This window comes from Larus michahellis, chromosome 4 (genome assembly GCF_964199755.1).
Source record: "Larus michahellis chromosome 4, bLarMic1.1, whole genome shotgun sequence".
NCBI lineage: Eukaryota > Metazoa > Chordata > Aves > Charadriiformes > Laridae > Larus > Larus michahellis.
This window is the reverse complement of record NC_133899.1, coordinates 49,769,823-49,783,974: the sequence shown is the minus strand read 5'-3', so window position 1 is coordinate 49,783,974 and position 14,152 is coordinate 49,769,823. Positions and strand designations below refer to the sequence as shown.

The 14,152-nt window shown below is 40.7% G+C and overlaps 1 protein-coding gene across 7 annotated transcripts in view; it reads left to right on the top strand.

Annotated features, from left to right (window-relative positions):
* The window catches only part of RPAP1 (RNA polymerase II associated protein 1), a 43,957-nt gene that overhangs the window by 17,500 nt on the left and 12,305 nt on the right, over window positions 1-14,152 (top strand). For 6 of the 7 annotated variants that reach the window (XR_012586690.1, XM_074584603.1, XM_074584601.1 and 3 more), the window contains 11 exons: window positions 778-893; window positions 1,309-1,407; window positions 1,864-1,965; window positions 2,765-2,932; window positions 4,559-4,741; window positions 6,520-6,654; window positions 6,851-7,030; window positions 9,020-9,177; window positions 10,538-10,717; window positions 11,510-11,705; window positions 13,637-13,746. Coding sequence is in view for 6 of the 7 variants with exons in the window: in XM_074584603.1 (XP_074440704.1) it covers window positions 778-893; window positions 1,309-1,407; window positions 1,864-1,965; window positions 2,765-2,932; window positions 4,559-4,741; window positions 6,520-6,654; window positions 6,851-7,030; window positions 9,020-9,177; window positions 10,538-10,717; window positions 11,510-11,705; window positions 13,637-13,746 (1,627 nt within the window). In the remaining variant the exon portion in view is untranslated. The remainder of the gene's footprint in view (window positions 1-777; window positions 894-1,308; window positions 1,408-1,863; window positions 1,966-2,764; window positions 2,933-4,558; window positions 4,742-6,519; window positions 6,655-6,850; window positions 7,031-9,019; window positions 9,178-10,537; window positions 10,718-11,509; window positions 11,706-13,636; window positions 13,747-14,152) is intronic. The other variant, XM_074584607.1, reaches the window with a different exon arrangement.

Genomic DNA, 14,152 nt, shown 5'->3' with positions numbered 1-14,152 from the left:
CTGATCTGTCTCTTTCCTAGGGCAGTTCTTGTGATGGCAGGCAAAAATGTCTTGTTTCTCAAATTCTTCTAGTCAAAACTCTTTATAAAGTTAAATCAGTAATTTCTTCCTTTAGTACTTGTACCTTGGAAGTTCTTGTTCAACTCTCCAGTTTCCTTGCTGAGGTGTTTCTTAGGCAAGCTCTGTAAATTTTCAGCTGTTTTGATCTTTTCTTCCTAAGCTGATCCCCTCAAGCCTTTAGAGGGGGACATACAATGAAGAGCAGCACAGCAAATGTGACAAAAGCCCGAATGGTAGTGTTTGTGCCCTCTCCAGTGTATCTAGGCTGAAGTCATACTGGCCTCCAATAATTTGCTTGGACCTCTCTGCATTAACACTTTTGAATCATTTCACATCTACTCTTAATGCCCCCCTCCTTCGATGATATTAGTTTGCTTTCTCAAAAGTAGGTCTGATATTTTTCTGCCCTGGTTCTGATCACTTGCCTTATTTATGTCCTGACTTCTGTTCAACTTCTCCCAAATTAGCCTTGTCTGTGAATTTCATTACAGTGCTGTTTACTTCCTCTTCTAGCTCTCATGAAAGATGAAAACAGCTTTAAACCTTTGATGTGTATGCATCAGCCAACAGTCAGTTTGAAAATTGTTTTCTTATTATTTTACATGAATTCCATATTTGATGCAGGCTTTAAGCCAAGCAGGTTGGCAAAGAGGGAGCAGTATTTTCTTCATCCCTGCCTTAGAAGGTAAGACTGCCATTTTTTTCCCCCCCACAAAGATGATGATCTGCCTGTGAAGCCCAAGAAGGAATGGATTCACATGGACAACGTGGAGTTTGAGAAGCTGGAATGGATGAAAGATTTGCCCTCACCCCGGCAAAAGAAAACCAAGAAGGTTTGAATGCAGAAACAGATATTTTTCATGTTTGTGTCTGGATCATGCTTCTCAGCAATAATGGTTTTGAAGGCTTCAAAAACTAGTCCTCTGGTTACTCAATTTGTAAGATTTCATCAGGCTGAGAGATTCCTCACTTTCTTCCACAGGGTGGGATGATACACTGTCAGTTCAGTCCGTAGAGCTCAAGACAGCTAGGAAGTGAGAGACTAGCAATTGTAATCGTGGATTGAACAGGTCTGAAAGCTAAGAAAAAAAGGAAAGGGGAGTAAAGTTTTTTTTAAGAATTTGAGGCCTGACCTGGGGAGTTTTTGAACTGTTGCCTTCCAGCAGTTGATGTAAAAAGTGGTGTTTTAAGTGATGAATGGAGTGGAAGGCAATAGAAATAATCTTTTTCTCCCTCCACTCATTGTAGGGAATGCAAGCTCGATTCAGTCTAAAAGGAGAATTGATTCCTGCAGATGCTGATTTACCGACACATCTAGGCCTGCATCACCATGGCGAAGAGGCAGAGGTAGGTGTAATATAGTAGAAAGAGCACAGCCATTTCCATTTTCAGTGTTTGGTTTGGCAGATTCCTTTTGTGTTGAGGCTTTTTAGTGACAAAAAGCTTAGGAAATGAGGCCAGGTGATTTTCTTTTGAAACAAGCTCCTGAAGAGAAGTTGGGTCTGCATGCAGTAACTGCTTTAATTTCAGAAAACTCCATTAATGCTTTTTCTCTTTCGTGCCAGTAAGGATCTGTTGTGTTGGTAAAAAGCGCACATGTATCCTTTTCTTAAGACGTTCAGTTATCTACTGTCACATCAACGTTTAGAATTTCTTTTGCAGTTGCCACAAAGCAGCAAACAACATTGCATTTCAGTTCACCTGATGCAGTATTTTGCAGTTAATCTTATTTCCAGGGGCCTGTTTTTTCCTATAGCTGAGTGTGGGTGTTTTTTGTTTTGTTTCTTCCCTCCCCCCATTTAGAGGGCTGGTTATTCTCTCCAAGAGCTCTTTCATTTGTCTCGCAGCCAAGTTATTCAGCAGCGGACACTGGCTCTGCAGGTCTTGGGTCGTATTGTTCAAAAGGTAAGTCACTTTCCATGGAACTTCTCCCCGTAATTCAAGTTTCTGGTGGATCAGGGCCCAGAACTAGTTGTTTGCCTTCTATTATTCAATGAAGGTGAGCAAAATCACGAGCTGGGCATTCTTTTTCACTGACAGTCTCCTTAGTGATAGAAGAGTTAAGTGTTGGGACATAACAAACTGAGTTTCAGGTTTCTTTGGGGGGAGGTGCTTCCACGTGTTGTTCATCAGCAGTGCTGCAACTTCAGTTCCCTTGTTGCTTTGGATGCAAGTTATTTTTTTTTTTTTTTTTTGGTGTTACTTTTGTGACAAACCTGTCTTGGCAATGACCCTTTCACTCTTGTTGCCTGAGCCAGCTTCATGATGTGCTTTTTCTGTAGGAGGTGAGAATGAACCAGCCTACTCATAAAGCATAAATAAATATGCCAATAGCATAAAGTAAAATGAACACTTACTTCTGTGCACGTTTTCACCTAACTCTTAGGGGAAGTGCTAACCTTCCCTCCAACAGCAGTGGAGGCAGAGAAGAAGTAGGAGTGTGGTTTTGAGAAGAATGATGGTGCGGAACAGGGTGAAGTCAGAAGATGGGGTCAGATTTTTAGAAAGAAAGGTTTCCTGCCTTAAGGAACTTTAATTGCATGCCTCTGTAGAATGAAAGGAGGAGAAAATAAAGGAAAAAACCCTGCATACAGTTTAGCTGCTTTACAGTAAAAATGGGAAGAGGCAAACATGCAGAATGTTGAAGTGTACCCAGCTGAGATGAGACAGCTTTAACGCTGGCTCTGTGTGGCATACGTTTCAGGCCAGGGCTGGAGAGTTTGCTTCCTCCTTGAAGGGCAGCGTTCTGCGTCTGCTGCTTGATGCTGGGTTTCTCTTCTTGCTGCGCTTCTCGCTGGATGATGCGGTGGATAATGTCATGGCAGCATCTGTTGGTGCTCTCCGGGCTCTGCTGGTGTCACTTGATGATGAGGTGAGACAATCATTAAGTGCCTGGGTTTGATTTCATGCTGAGCTGTTTACAGGAATCAGAATGAGAAGACATGGTAAGTAGATTGAACAAAGGCTTGCTGGATGGGTTAGTTTAATCATCAGTAGAATGCCATTGCTGTGCTTCGGGACAGACAAGGGAGTGTGTTATCCCAGTTTGACAGATTCAGACATCGTTTATCCTGCTTGAATTAGCTCTGTCCCATGATTAAATTCAGTGCAGCCTGCTGAGGTTCTCTTCCTTTTGACATCTTTACAATCTAGATCAGGCCACTACAAATGTATACGTACAATTTAATTGTTTTAATATAGTCTCTTATGTCATTGTCTTTGTAGTTTTCTGGCTTCTGGACAGATTAAATATTCTCCCTACTTTCTCTTATGCTTCATAGTGATGCTGTTTTCTTTTTCTCTCGTCCATTTTCTGCTGTTCTCATGTGCTTTTCTTACACTGATAAATACCTAATTTTGCATTCTTGTGTGTCTGTTTTCTCCTTGATGCTTTTTCTCCTATTAGAAGGAGAATTAGAAGGTTCAAACTTCTTTTGTGTGGGGAAGAAGCATGTTTCTCTGTTTCCTTCGAAGACCCGGATACTCTGTCTTCTGCTTTTCCTTCTCTTGGTGGAAGGAAGGCTATAGTCCCAAACTCTGTATTCCTGATGGACTCGTAGCTTCATCCCCTAAAGTTAGGCCTCTTCTGACCATGTCATTCACTCACTTGCCAATTTTAATATTGCACTTTCTTTTTTTTTTTTCTTAATGTCTGATAATAATTTGCCCTTCCTTGGCACTTTCATTTGAAATTTTTCAAAACAGCTTTGGGTTTAGTTGAAGTCTACCACTTCTTTTCTAACTAATGCAGTAGTTATTTCTGATTGCCAGTTTAAGAAATGGAAATTCAAAGCAGTTATGAAGTAGTGCAAGCATTAGATTTGACTGTCTCTTATATTCTAAAACATTTTGAGGCAAGTAGTTCTGCTATGGGAGCAATTCCCTCTCTGAAAAGCTGAAAGCTCGCTTATTGCAGTATTGTCCCAGAACTTGAGAGTATCTGACACTGTCATTAGCTATGAACAAAAAAGGGTATTTTTTATTTGCTGAAGCGAGAGTTGTTCAAACAAAAGCTAAATCAAACATGAACAGATACACCAGGCAGTCTTTATTTTAACGTACCATTTTTTACATGATCGTTCTGTATTATTTGTGACCTAAGTTCCACACAGGTCCAGAAATAGGAATAGAACCAATAAATGCTGAATTCCGGTTTAACTTCTAGAGCCTTTGTGGTTTATTTATTTATTTTTGTCCAAAACATTTTTCACTTAAGCTGCATTTCTGTTACCTATGTAGTGAATTTAATCCACCTCACAGTTATTGCTTTTCATGGTTTCCCAAGTGTGTGTGGGTCATAGGTCAAAATCACTTCTCTGAAAAAGCACTGCAATGTGCTTGTACGTGTTAAGAATACCCTTTATTGTGCTCCTGTTTTCCTGGGATTAGGTGGGAATCAATAAAGCATTCTATAATCAAGAGCATCCTTGAAAATTTTTTGTCTGCCGTGATTTCTTTGAGAATTTATTATTTTTATGTGCTTTGACTCTCCTTATAGAAATATCTTGATTGGACTTTCTCATGGTACCAAGGGATGGCTGCATTCCCCTTTGTCCCCAACAATGAGGAGGAAGAAGAGGAGGAAGAGGAAGAATTAAATGGAACAGAGAAGTCTCAAGATAAAAAACTAAAGGACGAAAACAAGCCAGATCCAGATGTGGCCCGATATGATGTTGTAAAGGTAAGCACCGAGCTAGACCTGAAATATTTTTAGGAAAATAGGCTCTGCACAGTGGCTATGTGTGCTTTTGAAATGTCAGCACTCCTGTGTAGACTCTTAAGAACATTCTGCACAAGAAATAGAACACTTCCCTGGCTATTGGGTGTTATGTTTCTGTCATATATTACCAGGAGGGTAATTTCATTGATCTCTGAAAATGTTGAGACTTGACCTGTGTGATTTCAGTATCATTAAGTATCTCTAACTTCCTCTAGGGAAATTGGCAACAAGCACACTGATGACCTTGTAAGACTTGCTGAAAGACTGCATATGAACATGATTTTCAAGCTTGCTTACTTGAGCTAAAAGTGAAAAGGATCCAGACACTATTAAAGTGTCTGTATGCACTTTTGTAAAGTTAAATGTGGGCATTACAGCTAGATAATTCAGAACTAGTTAGATTTGTACAGTGACATTCTTTTTGTAATTGACATAAGGTGGCTACTTAGCATTTCCTCAATTTCATTCTTCATGTTTGCATTTCTCAGATAAAGAGTTACAGCATTAAGAAGGAATTCCTCACATGTTTAAGCCTAATCCCACGTTCCTGAGATCTAAAAATAGCAATCTTTGTTATCTCAAACCCAACCTTGGTGGTGCTAATGCAATTCTCTTGCCTGCTGCAGTCATTAAAACCTGTGATTGCATCACTTAGCCCATGTGCTTGAGGCTGTGTTCGAATGGAACTTGGTTAAAAGCTTCACTGGGAAAATGAATTACTGTACTTGTGCATGTGGTCTCATTTAGAGGCTTCATGATTTCAGATGTATTCTACTAGGTGACACTTAAAAAAGCTTAACAAAAGAGTTATAGACAGAAGAGATAAGATTGGTTTCTGATTCTGGAAACAGTTGCGTGGTTCAGCATAATGGATTTTAAATTGTTCCAAGTGGCCTGAACTCAGAAGATATTTGGGATGAAATTCTCCACTGTTACAATTGTTGTAAAATTCCATTTCACACCTGCTTATTGGCTGTTACAACCCAGTAACTCCACACAGTTCAAAAAGGAGTATTTAAACTAGCAGCTGAACTTGGTCAGGCTTGGAACTACTACCTTGCTTGGCTGCAACTTTTTAGAAGTATCAGTACTACAAACTCAGGTGTTTTGGAGTTGCCTTTCCCCAGAACTAGGAATGCATAATGCTGTCACTTAAATTCAAGGTTTGTTTCCTAGCACAGCCACTGATCATGGTCTTCTGCATTGTGAACCGTAAAATAAAAATCACATCATCTCTCTGCATCTCTCTTTGCATACTGCAAAATAGGGATTGGCATCTGTTCTCTGCTTCTGTCAGCTTTCTCTGGCATAACAGGTACTATCGGACAGAGTGCCGTGTTAGGTGGAGGTGGTGTGTAGCCAAAGTGATTGAAGGAGCATGAGAATCCTTTTCAGACACATTAAGTTTTAGTAGTCCTTTATAGGTAAGGTTGTTTTCCTATTCCCTGTTGCTTACAGTTTCATACTCTGGAAGACACAAGTATCCAATCCCACCATCTGGGGATTCAGAACAGATGTTCAGTTGTTCCTGCTCTCTTGAGCTAACTCTTGTTCATTTGCTGGCGTACTGGAAAATCCGCAGAAACTTATCTCTTTGTTTCCCCAGTGGTAGTTCTAAAACCTCCTCTCTGCAGAAGATGTAATTGAACCTGCTTTTGTCTTCCAGCAACTGCAGTTCAGAAAGCAATCATTAAGAGCATAATGGGTTATTCCCCCCCGCCCCCCCCCGCTCCTTTCAGGGACTTTTGAAGACACGGATCCAGCACCGGCTGAGGTACATCCTGGAGGTGGTACGACCTGTTCCAACAGTAGTCCTGGATATACTGCACATCCTTACCCACATAGCAAGGCACTCCTCTGAAGCATGCAGCCAGGTAAATCTCCCATTGTGCAGGAGCTCTGGAGTGGTAGAGAAAGGTTTGAAAAAGGGAAGAAAGGAGCAGGCAAAGTTATGGCAAGGAGACTATACAAACTCGTGTGTTTTGCATGTCTTCTGCACGGCTGTATAATTGTGTACCTTTAGTTATTTGTGCTGCTATTTTACACAAATATTCTGCTATTTCTCTGCAGCTGCTTGACTGTCCTCGGTTGATTGAGACCATTGTCAGGGAATTTCTTCCTACGCAGTGGGATCCCCAAGTGGCTGAACCAGGGTGTTTACTCACCAGCCTCCATGGAGTTGCTTGTGCCACTGCTATGAAGTTCATCAGAGTGTTGGCATCTGGAGGCCGAAATGCAACAGCCAGGCTGGTGAGTGATTCTCAGAAGAGCTTTTCTGCTTGCAAAGGCCTTTGTTCTCTGTGCCTTACTTTCTAAGTAAAGAAAAAGGATTAAACGGAGGTGACTCTGAGCTGAAGCTGAAATAATCATTGTGAATAAGGTGGATATGTGTATTTTGAAGGAATTGTTGACAGCATCATAATAATGATGCCTTCTGCTGTGTACCAGTAGAAGAGCTGTCTCAATCTTTTTTCTGCCTTTTTTTTTTTTATGTAGTGCATTTATGCAAAATCATATAGCACAACTCAATGATACTGACTAACAGCAGACGTTTAGAGCACACATTTGTGTGTGATGCTCTGTACTCTCCCATGTTCCAGTGGTAGGCAGCTTAGGACTGTATAAACCAGAGATTTAATTGCTATCCTTGTGTTTTACAACCCTGGTTGAACTTTACTGCCATTCATTTGTCTTAATAACTCTGAGGTCGTTTATCAGTATTTCCAACCCCTCTTATCTACTTTTGGACAGGTTTTCCACTTCAGAGATAATTGCATTCACTCATATAGGTCATCATACTGGCACTACAAATGCGTAATATCTACCTAGAGCAGCATCTATTACAGTGCAATGAGCACCTCTTAGGGTTTTTGGTTCAGTATTGTAATAGCACCTAATAAATTGCCATACAGAAAACTGCGAATTTCAGCAGAAGAACACCAGTCTGTGCTATAAAATATATAGAATAATGTGCTGATAATGGATAGTGGGATATTTAAAGGCTGTTAAGTGGTGCTAGGAACATAATAGAAAATCCCTGAATTTTACTCTATTTCAGGCTTTGTGTACTCCAGGTGTTTCAAGGCATGCAAAAACTGCTTACAAGGTTCCTGCCACTCAGTCTTTGGTTCTGTTGCACTGTCATCTGGCATGTTACAGGCACTTAGGCATGGGAATGGAAGATAATAAAAAACTAAATCAAAATCATCAATGTAGGAATTTATTTTAGCTAACAGCAGAATTCTTCCGTCTTTCTTCTCTGGAAGTAAATTTGACTTTGCCCCCTATTCTGTAGGAGGGGTGTCAGAATTCATAGTTTGAGTCATCAGCTCCTTTGGTTTCTGGCTAGTGTGCATTGATTTCCCTATAAGATGTCTCTAAAGTATTTGAATTTTAAATTATCTATAAATATGTCCTCGTGTTGTGAAAAAGACATTGTTATCTCATTTGTTTAGACAGAGCACACACAAGCTTTAGAATGCGTGGGAGAAGGAAAGAGAAGCTCTTTTTTATGCTTAAGCAAAAATACCCAGTTGTTGGGGAGGAGAAAAATTATTTCTAGAGAACTGCAAATGAGTTGTGTCATGCTTAATACTAAAGTAACCTCAGAACACTTCCAAGGCATCAAAATTCTATAATCTTATAAAAGTAATAGGCAGGAGGTACCCTTTTTATAAAATAAACAGAATCATAGAAAGAATTAGGTTGTAGGACCTCTGAAAGCCATATAGCGTGACCTCCCAAAAGAATGTCTGCATCAATTCGTTACTTTTGTGTACATGGTTTTTCATAAGGTATATCTTTGCATGTAATCTTGGCTAATAGAGTTCTATTTATGACTACTTAAAGAAGAATAATTATGTATTTTTTTAAAAAATCAATTAAATGCTGCAGTAAGCATCCAAAACAAGAGTATGTGTGGGCTAGACAAACCTCTGTCAGGAATGATTTAGGTGTAGTCAATTTGTGTTAGGAATGGTTTACGTAACACCTAAGCATCTCTTCCAGGAATACTTCTCTCTTAATAGCCATTCACCATTTATTGATCCTCCGTAGTATGCTCCTTAAGATTACACAAGATAAAGACAGATTTGAACAGCGTAAGAGGAGTTTAGAATGAGCTGAATTGAAATCTGCAGCTCTCTTGGTGTGTCAGAGTAATGATGCATGCAACTGTCTCTTACTCCTTTGTCTTTTTCGTAGTTTGTTCATTTCTTTTTTGTTTGTTTTTTCTTACAGCTTAACAAATTTGAAATGAAAAGTCGGTTAAGTCGATTTATAGCTGAAGACCCACTGGATCTGCTCCTGCCAAGGGAAGAAGCCATCAGGCTAAGCACCGAAGCGTTCCGGTTGTGGGCTGTGGCAGCTGGTTATGGTCAGGGCTGTGATCTCTACAGGTACAGCACAAAGCTGGAGAAATGGGGGTGGAGGGCACAACAGAGAAAATGGACATCCTCTTCCAGAGGGGCAAATATAGGGATCCCCGTGCTGAGTCTCTGCTCCCTTCATGGTGTCTTATCTCCCTTTCTCTGGCCTCCTGCAGTAAAACTCACAGTTTCTAAAGGTATTTGTATTGAGTATTGTCTTTTTTTCTGGTAGTTCTTTATCTCCTGTGTTTAAGCACTGGTATTTTGTTTTTTCTCCTCTATACTATGGGAGATCACCGTAACTTTTTTGGGCTGCATCTTTTTCCTCTTGAAGGTATGAATAACCCGTGCTTGTGTGCGACATCAAGACGCATAGTTTGCAGCACACCTAGGATTGAATCTGATGACCTAAAGGCAGTCTGTGGGCAGCAGTCACCAGCGTGCATGCTAAGTGAGGCAGACAGATGCAGTCAAACTCTGCACGCTGTGTCAGCTTTCAGTTCGGTACAAGTTCTTGTGCTTTACTGTGAAGATATGCATTGGGATAAGTCTGACCTACCTCAAGCATTGAATCTTCCTCCTATAACTGCACTGACTGGGAAGCACAAAGATGGCTATGCATTTGCTCTGAAGAGAAGTAAAAGCGAGACTAGTATTAAGTTTCAGAAGGGAGGTTCTCTCTCTCTGCAACAGATTGGGCTCTCCCAACAATTGGGTTGTTCTCCAGCCCAATCAGGTGTATTGGTTAATAAAGAGTAAAAACTGTATATAACTTTTCAGCACTATAAATAATGTTGAGGAAAGAGAAACAGCAGAAGATTCCTTAAATGTGCATGATTATAACTGTGGATGCTTTGGCAGAGAATTTGAGAACTAGGGAAACAAGAATAAAATAAAAGTAGTTTTTCCAAGAGATTGTTGGAATATTTTATTAGGTAGGTCCCATTGAGATCAATTTGGAATGACAGTGTTCTTTCTTTGTCATCTTTTTTCCATGTCTGCTTGTTTTTGTTGTTTTGATGTTGGTGATGGTTCTCATAATCTCATTTTAGCAATCTTTGTAAATATGTGATGGGAGGGTATAAAGAAGATAGAGCCAGGTTCTTCCAGTGGTATGAAGTGAAAGTACAAGAAGCAATGGACACAGATGTAAATGCAGGAAATTCCACTTAAGCGTAAGAAAAAAATTTTTACTGTGAAGGTGATCAAGCACTGGAGCAGGTTGTACAGGAAGATCGTGGACTCTCCATCCTTCAAGATACTCAAAATCCAACTGGACATGTTCCTGGGCAAACTTGCTCTAGGTGACCTGGCTTGAGCAGGAAGTTGAACTATAGATGATCTCCAGAGACCCCTTCCAACCTTATCTATTCTGTGATTCGTACTATAGGGATCTCTACCCTGTGCTGGTGAGGATACTGCAGTCACTGCCTGAATTGCTCAGTGCGTGTCGTGGAAAGAGCCCTGTGATTGAGTTGTTAGTCCAGCGAGCTACCGCAGTAGTTACTCTGCTGATACATGTGACGCAAACAGCAGGCTACACAGCAGAGCTGCAGGCCAAGCTGAGCAGGTAGGCCATCTCTGTCACCAGTTCTGTGAATCTGAGTAGTTGGCGTCCTGTCTTCCCACTCTTTGGTTTGGAGACCTGGCTATCACCTTTTTTTTACTTCATTTTGGGTGGTTTACTGTCCCATATATGAATCGCTGCATGGTGGAGTGTATTCCCTCTGACACAAAGTCAGAAGGGGTATCTAGTCTGATAGCTGTATAACTGCTAGTCTAGTAAGAGGCAGGAGAAAGAATCTGCATTCAGCTATGGGGCAGAAGGGCAGTGTTAGCTGAATGCCTTGCTGAAAGAAGCTAGGAATTTCCTTTGTCCTTCCCTTTGGGGGGAAAAAAGTAATCTCCCTGAAGTTTGGAGGAAAGAACCTCTTTGCAGAGACCAAGGTGGGTCAGGATTAAGAGATTAAGAGATGTTTCGATAGACATCAAAGCAGTAGGATTTGCTGAAGACACAGGTACTTTTTCTGTTGAAAAACAAGAAACTCTTTAACTAAAGCTGGATACTGAGGTGGTGTGTCTGCTAAAACTAGAGCATAGCCCAAGGACAGAGTAGTGCAGGTGAAGAAACTTCAGCTTTCATGAGTAAATTCTGCATTTGTCCTTTCTGCCTAAATTGATTTGATCTGGTCTGTGGGAATGTGCAAAGACTTTTTTTTCCCCTAGTGGCTGTTGCCAGGTGTCGCCTTCCAGACTACATGCAATTGGAAATCTTCTATTAAAAATGATAATTTAGAGAGACAATTGTTTCTGAGACGTATTCTCTATCCTATGTCATTCTTCCATTGTGTTTCCGTAATAGCTCAGAAGATACTGAACCGATTGCACCTCCTCCAGTAGCATGGAATCAAGTGTCAGGCTTACAGCCCTTCCTTGAGACCAGTCTGAAAAAATGCCTCCAGGAGATATCCCAGACAGAAACTTGGCAAACTCTCCAGCCTCTGACCACAACTTATCTGATCTACCTGGGAGTTTATTATAGTGCTTGCAGCCAACAGGTAAGGCCTGAAAATACAGGGTGGCTTTTTATCTCACCAGCATCAGCTTGTAAATTACCTCTGAAAACCTGAATTTATGGACAGTGCTGAAAAAGACAGATGTTGAGGCATCTAGCTGAGGACTAGATTTTGTTTACCACAGCTCATATCTAGGCTGTGTGGCATTTAGGGTCAGATAAGCCTGCTAATCCTTCACCTTAGCAGTACCGAATATCACTGTCTTCCTTTCTTCCTTTGGGCTCAGAGTCTCAATCAAGGTATGTGGTAGTGCTGTGACTGTTCTGATGTACTGTAGAGATCCAAAGCATGAAGCAATATGACCTAATTTAGTTTGGCAGTCATTTCTCCTTGTGGGCTAAATCAAGTTGCAAATTTTTGCATTTGCTGAGAGCTTACATGTGGACAGCTACACTGCAATAATCTGGTTGGAAGATTGAGCATTTGAGGGTCATACCATATGAACTTTGGATAGCAAACAATAAAGACAAATTTATTTGCTGCCCCACTGACATTCCAGGTCAAATTCTGTAACCCAGTTACAGTTGTTGTATGTGACCGTAGAATCATAGAGTCTTTTAAAGTGAGTTTTCTGAAGGTGACACATCAGTGCGATGCTGTTGAAGAAAAATGTCTTATACTTCAGTTACCTTAAAGATTCACGTTCTAAAGATAAATGGAAGTTTCCTCTTTACTGCCAAACTGATGTGCCTGAGTTATGACCTGGGAGAGCTGTCTTCAAGGTGTGGGGGTAATTTAATGTCTGTAGTTAGTCACACTTCTGCAACTCTGCTGAAACTTGGCCAAAGCAACTGAGTGAGTTAGCTGTGGCTGGGGTGGGCACCGCCAGTATCTTTCAAATGTGTCTTCAGCGCACCAAAGTTTAGTAGTACCCTTCACATGCTGTAATTAGGTCCTGAGCATTAGAGGACCAAGATAACCAAGAGGTTAATATTCCTTTTCAACCTTTATAGATATCCTAGAAGAGTGTCTGACAAAATAACTTAAGTTCTTGAACTACAACATAAGATTTTCTTTATTTCCACTTAAAAATAATTGGAATCAATTGTGATTAGCTAATCTGATTAAAAAAAATCAAAATAAAGTTGTATGTAGCATGTTTGAATGGACGAGTGCAAAAAAAATCAACTTGTCTAGTAACTAGAATAGTGTATTCTGGCACATTGGATTATTTTTGTTACATTACTAAGAACACCTTCATGCAGATTTCACCGATTTCTGGAGCGGGATTTCAGCTGGGGAAAAGTTAGACTTCTATTTTATAGAAATTAGTATTTCTATATCCTAAAGCAGCATTCTAGTGAAGGGAAAGAACATTAAAATTTGCCAGCATGTTCCTTCAACCTGGAATATTGCTTACTAGGGTCGGAAGAATTCGGATGGTTCTCTAAAAGCCACAGATCCTCCTCTGTACAGTGTTCATCCACAGTCATGCTTTGATGGGTAGGTCAATCGCACTTTATACAGTTGATTTTTTTTTTTTAATTTTATTTTTTTTTGAGACCTTCGTGGTGCCACTCTTGCTTTCTCAAGGTAGTTCTAATCACCTTTGTGTCATCTTCAAGTTAAATGGAGAGATCAGCACGTAGATGGTATGGGGTGGGGGGTTTAGATGCTTAGGGCAAGTTTACATTTAGGGAATCTTGATCCCAAGGATCCCAAACCTTACTTCCAGCCAATTAAGAAATGCATTTTAATACTTGAGTGTGAGAACACGTTGAGGTGCCAGCTTTCAGCTTCCATGCTGTCAGCAGTGAGGCCGCCTCTAACCTAGAGCAGTATCACTATGTAGATGATGTGGTCTGGCAAAAAGATAATAAACACAGAGAAAGCATTTAGATCAACCTGTCTTTTTGCCCTCACTGGAATGCCTTCATTCATCATCTTTTCCTGTATTTCTCTGTCTTCTGCAGCCATCAGTCAATCCAATTGACTGCTTAGAGGAACTGGAACGTTTGACATCTGAGGTGCTGCAGCCCCTTCTCAGCCAGCCAGCCGTACGCAGCATGTGGGACTTGCTCAGGTAAAATAATTTCAGTGCTAAGATGCTGTTGCCAGAAGCTAAGGGAGCCTCATTTCTATACTGTACTGTGTGGCAGATTTCCCCTTCCGTTTCTTTCCCCTGTACATATGTGCCCCATATGTGTGAATTAGAGTGCAGCAGGGCTCTGTCTACACCCTACTTTGTCCTCTCTCTCCTCACAGCAAATAGCCTGATGGCCACAGAGGTTTTCCAGTTCCTCCTTTCCTACTGGTGCTCCTGCAGGGCCTGCATCTCTGCCCTTCCATGTAGCTGTATATTTCATATCAATTTCAGATTGGCTTTGGTTCTTCTTTGGTTTCATGGGTTTAAAAAAAAAGGTAACATCAATTTGAGCCCCTCTCACATCAGGGAGGTGAGTGTGCGTGCGTGCACGTACCATTCACAT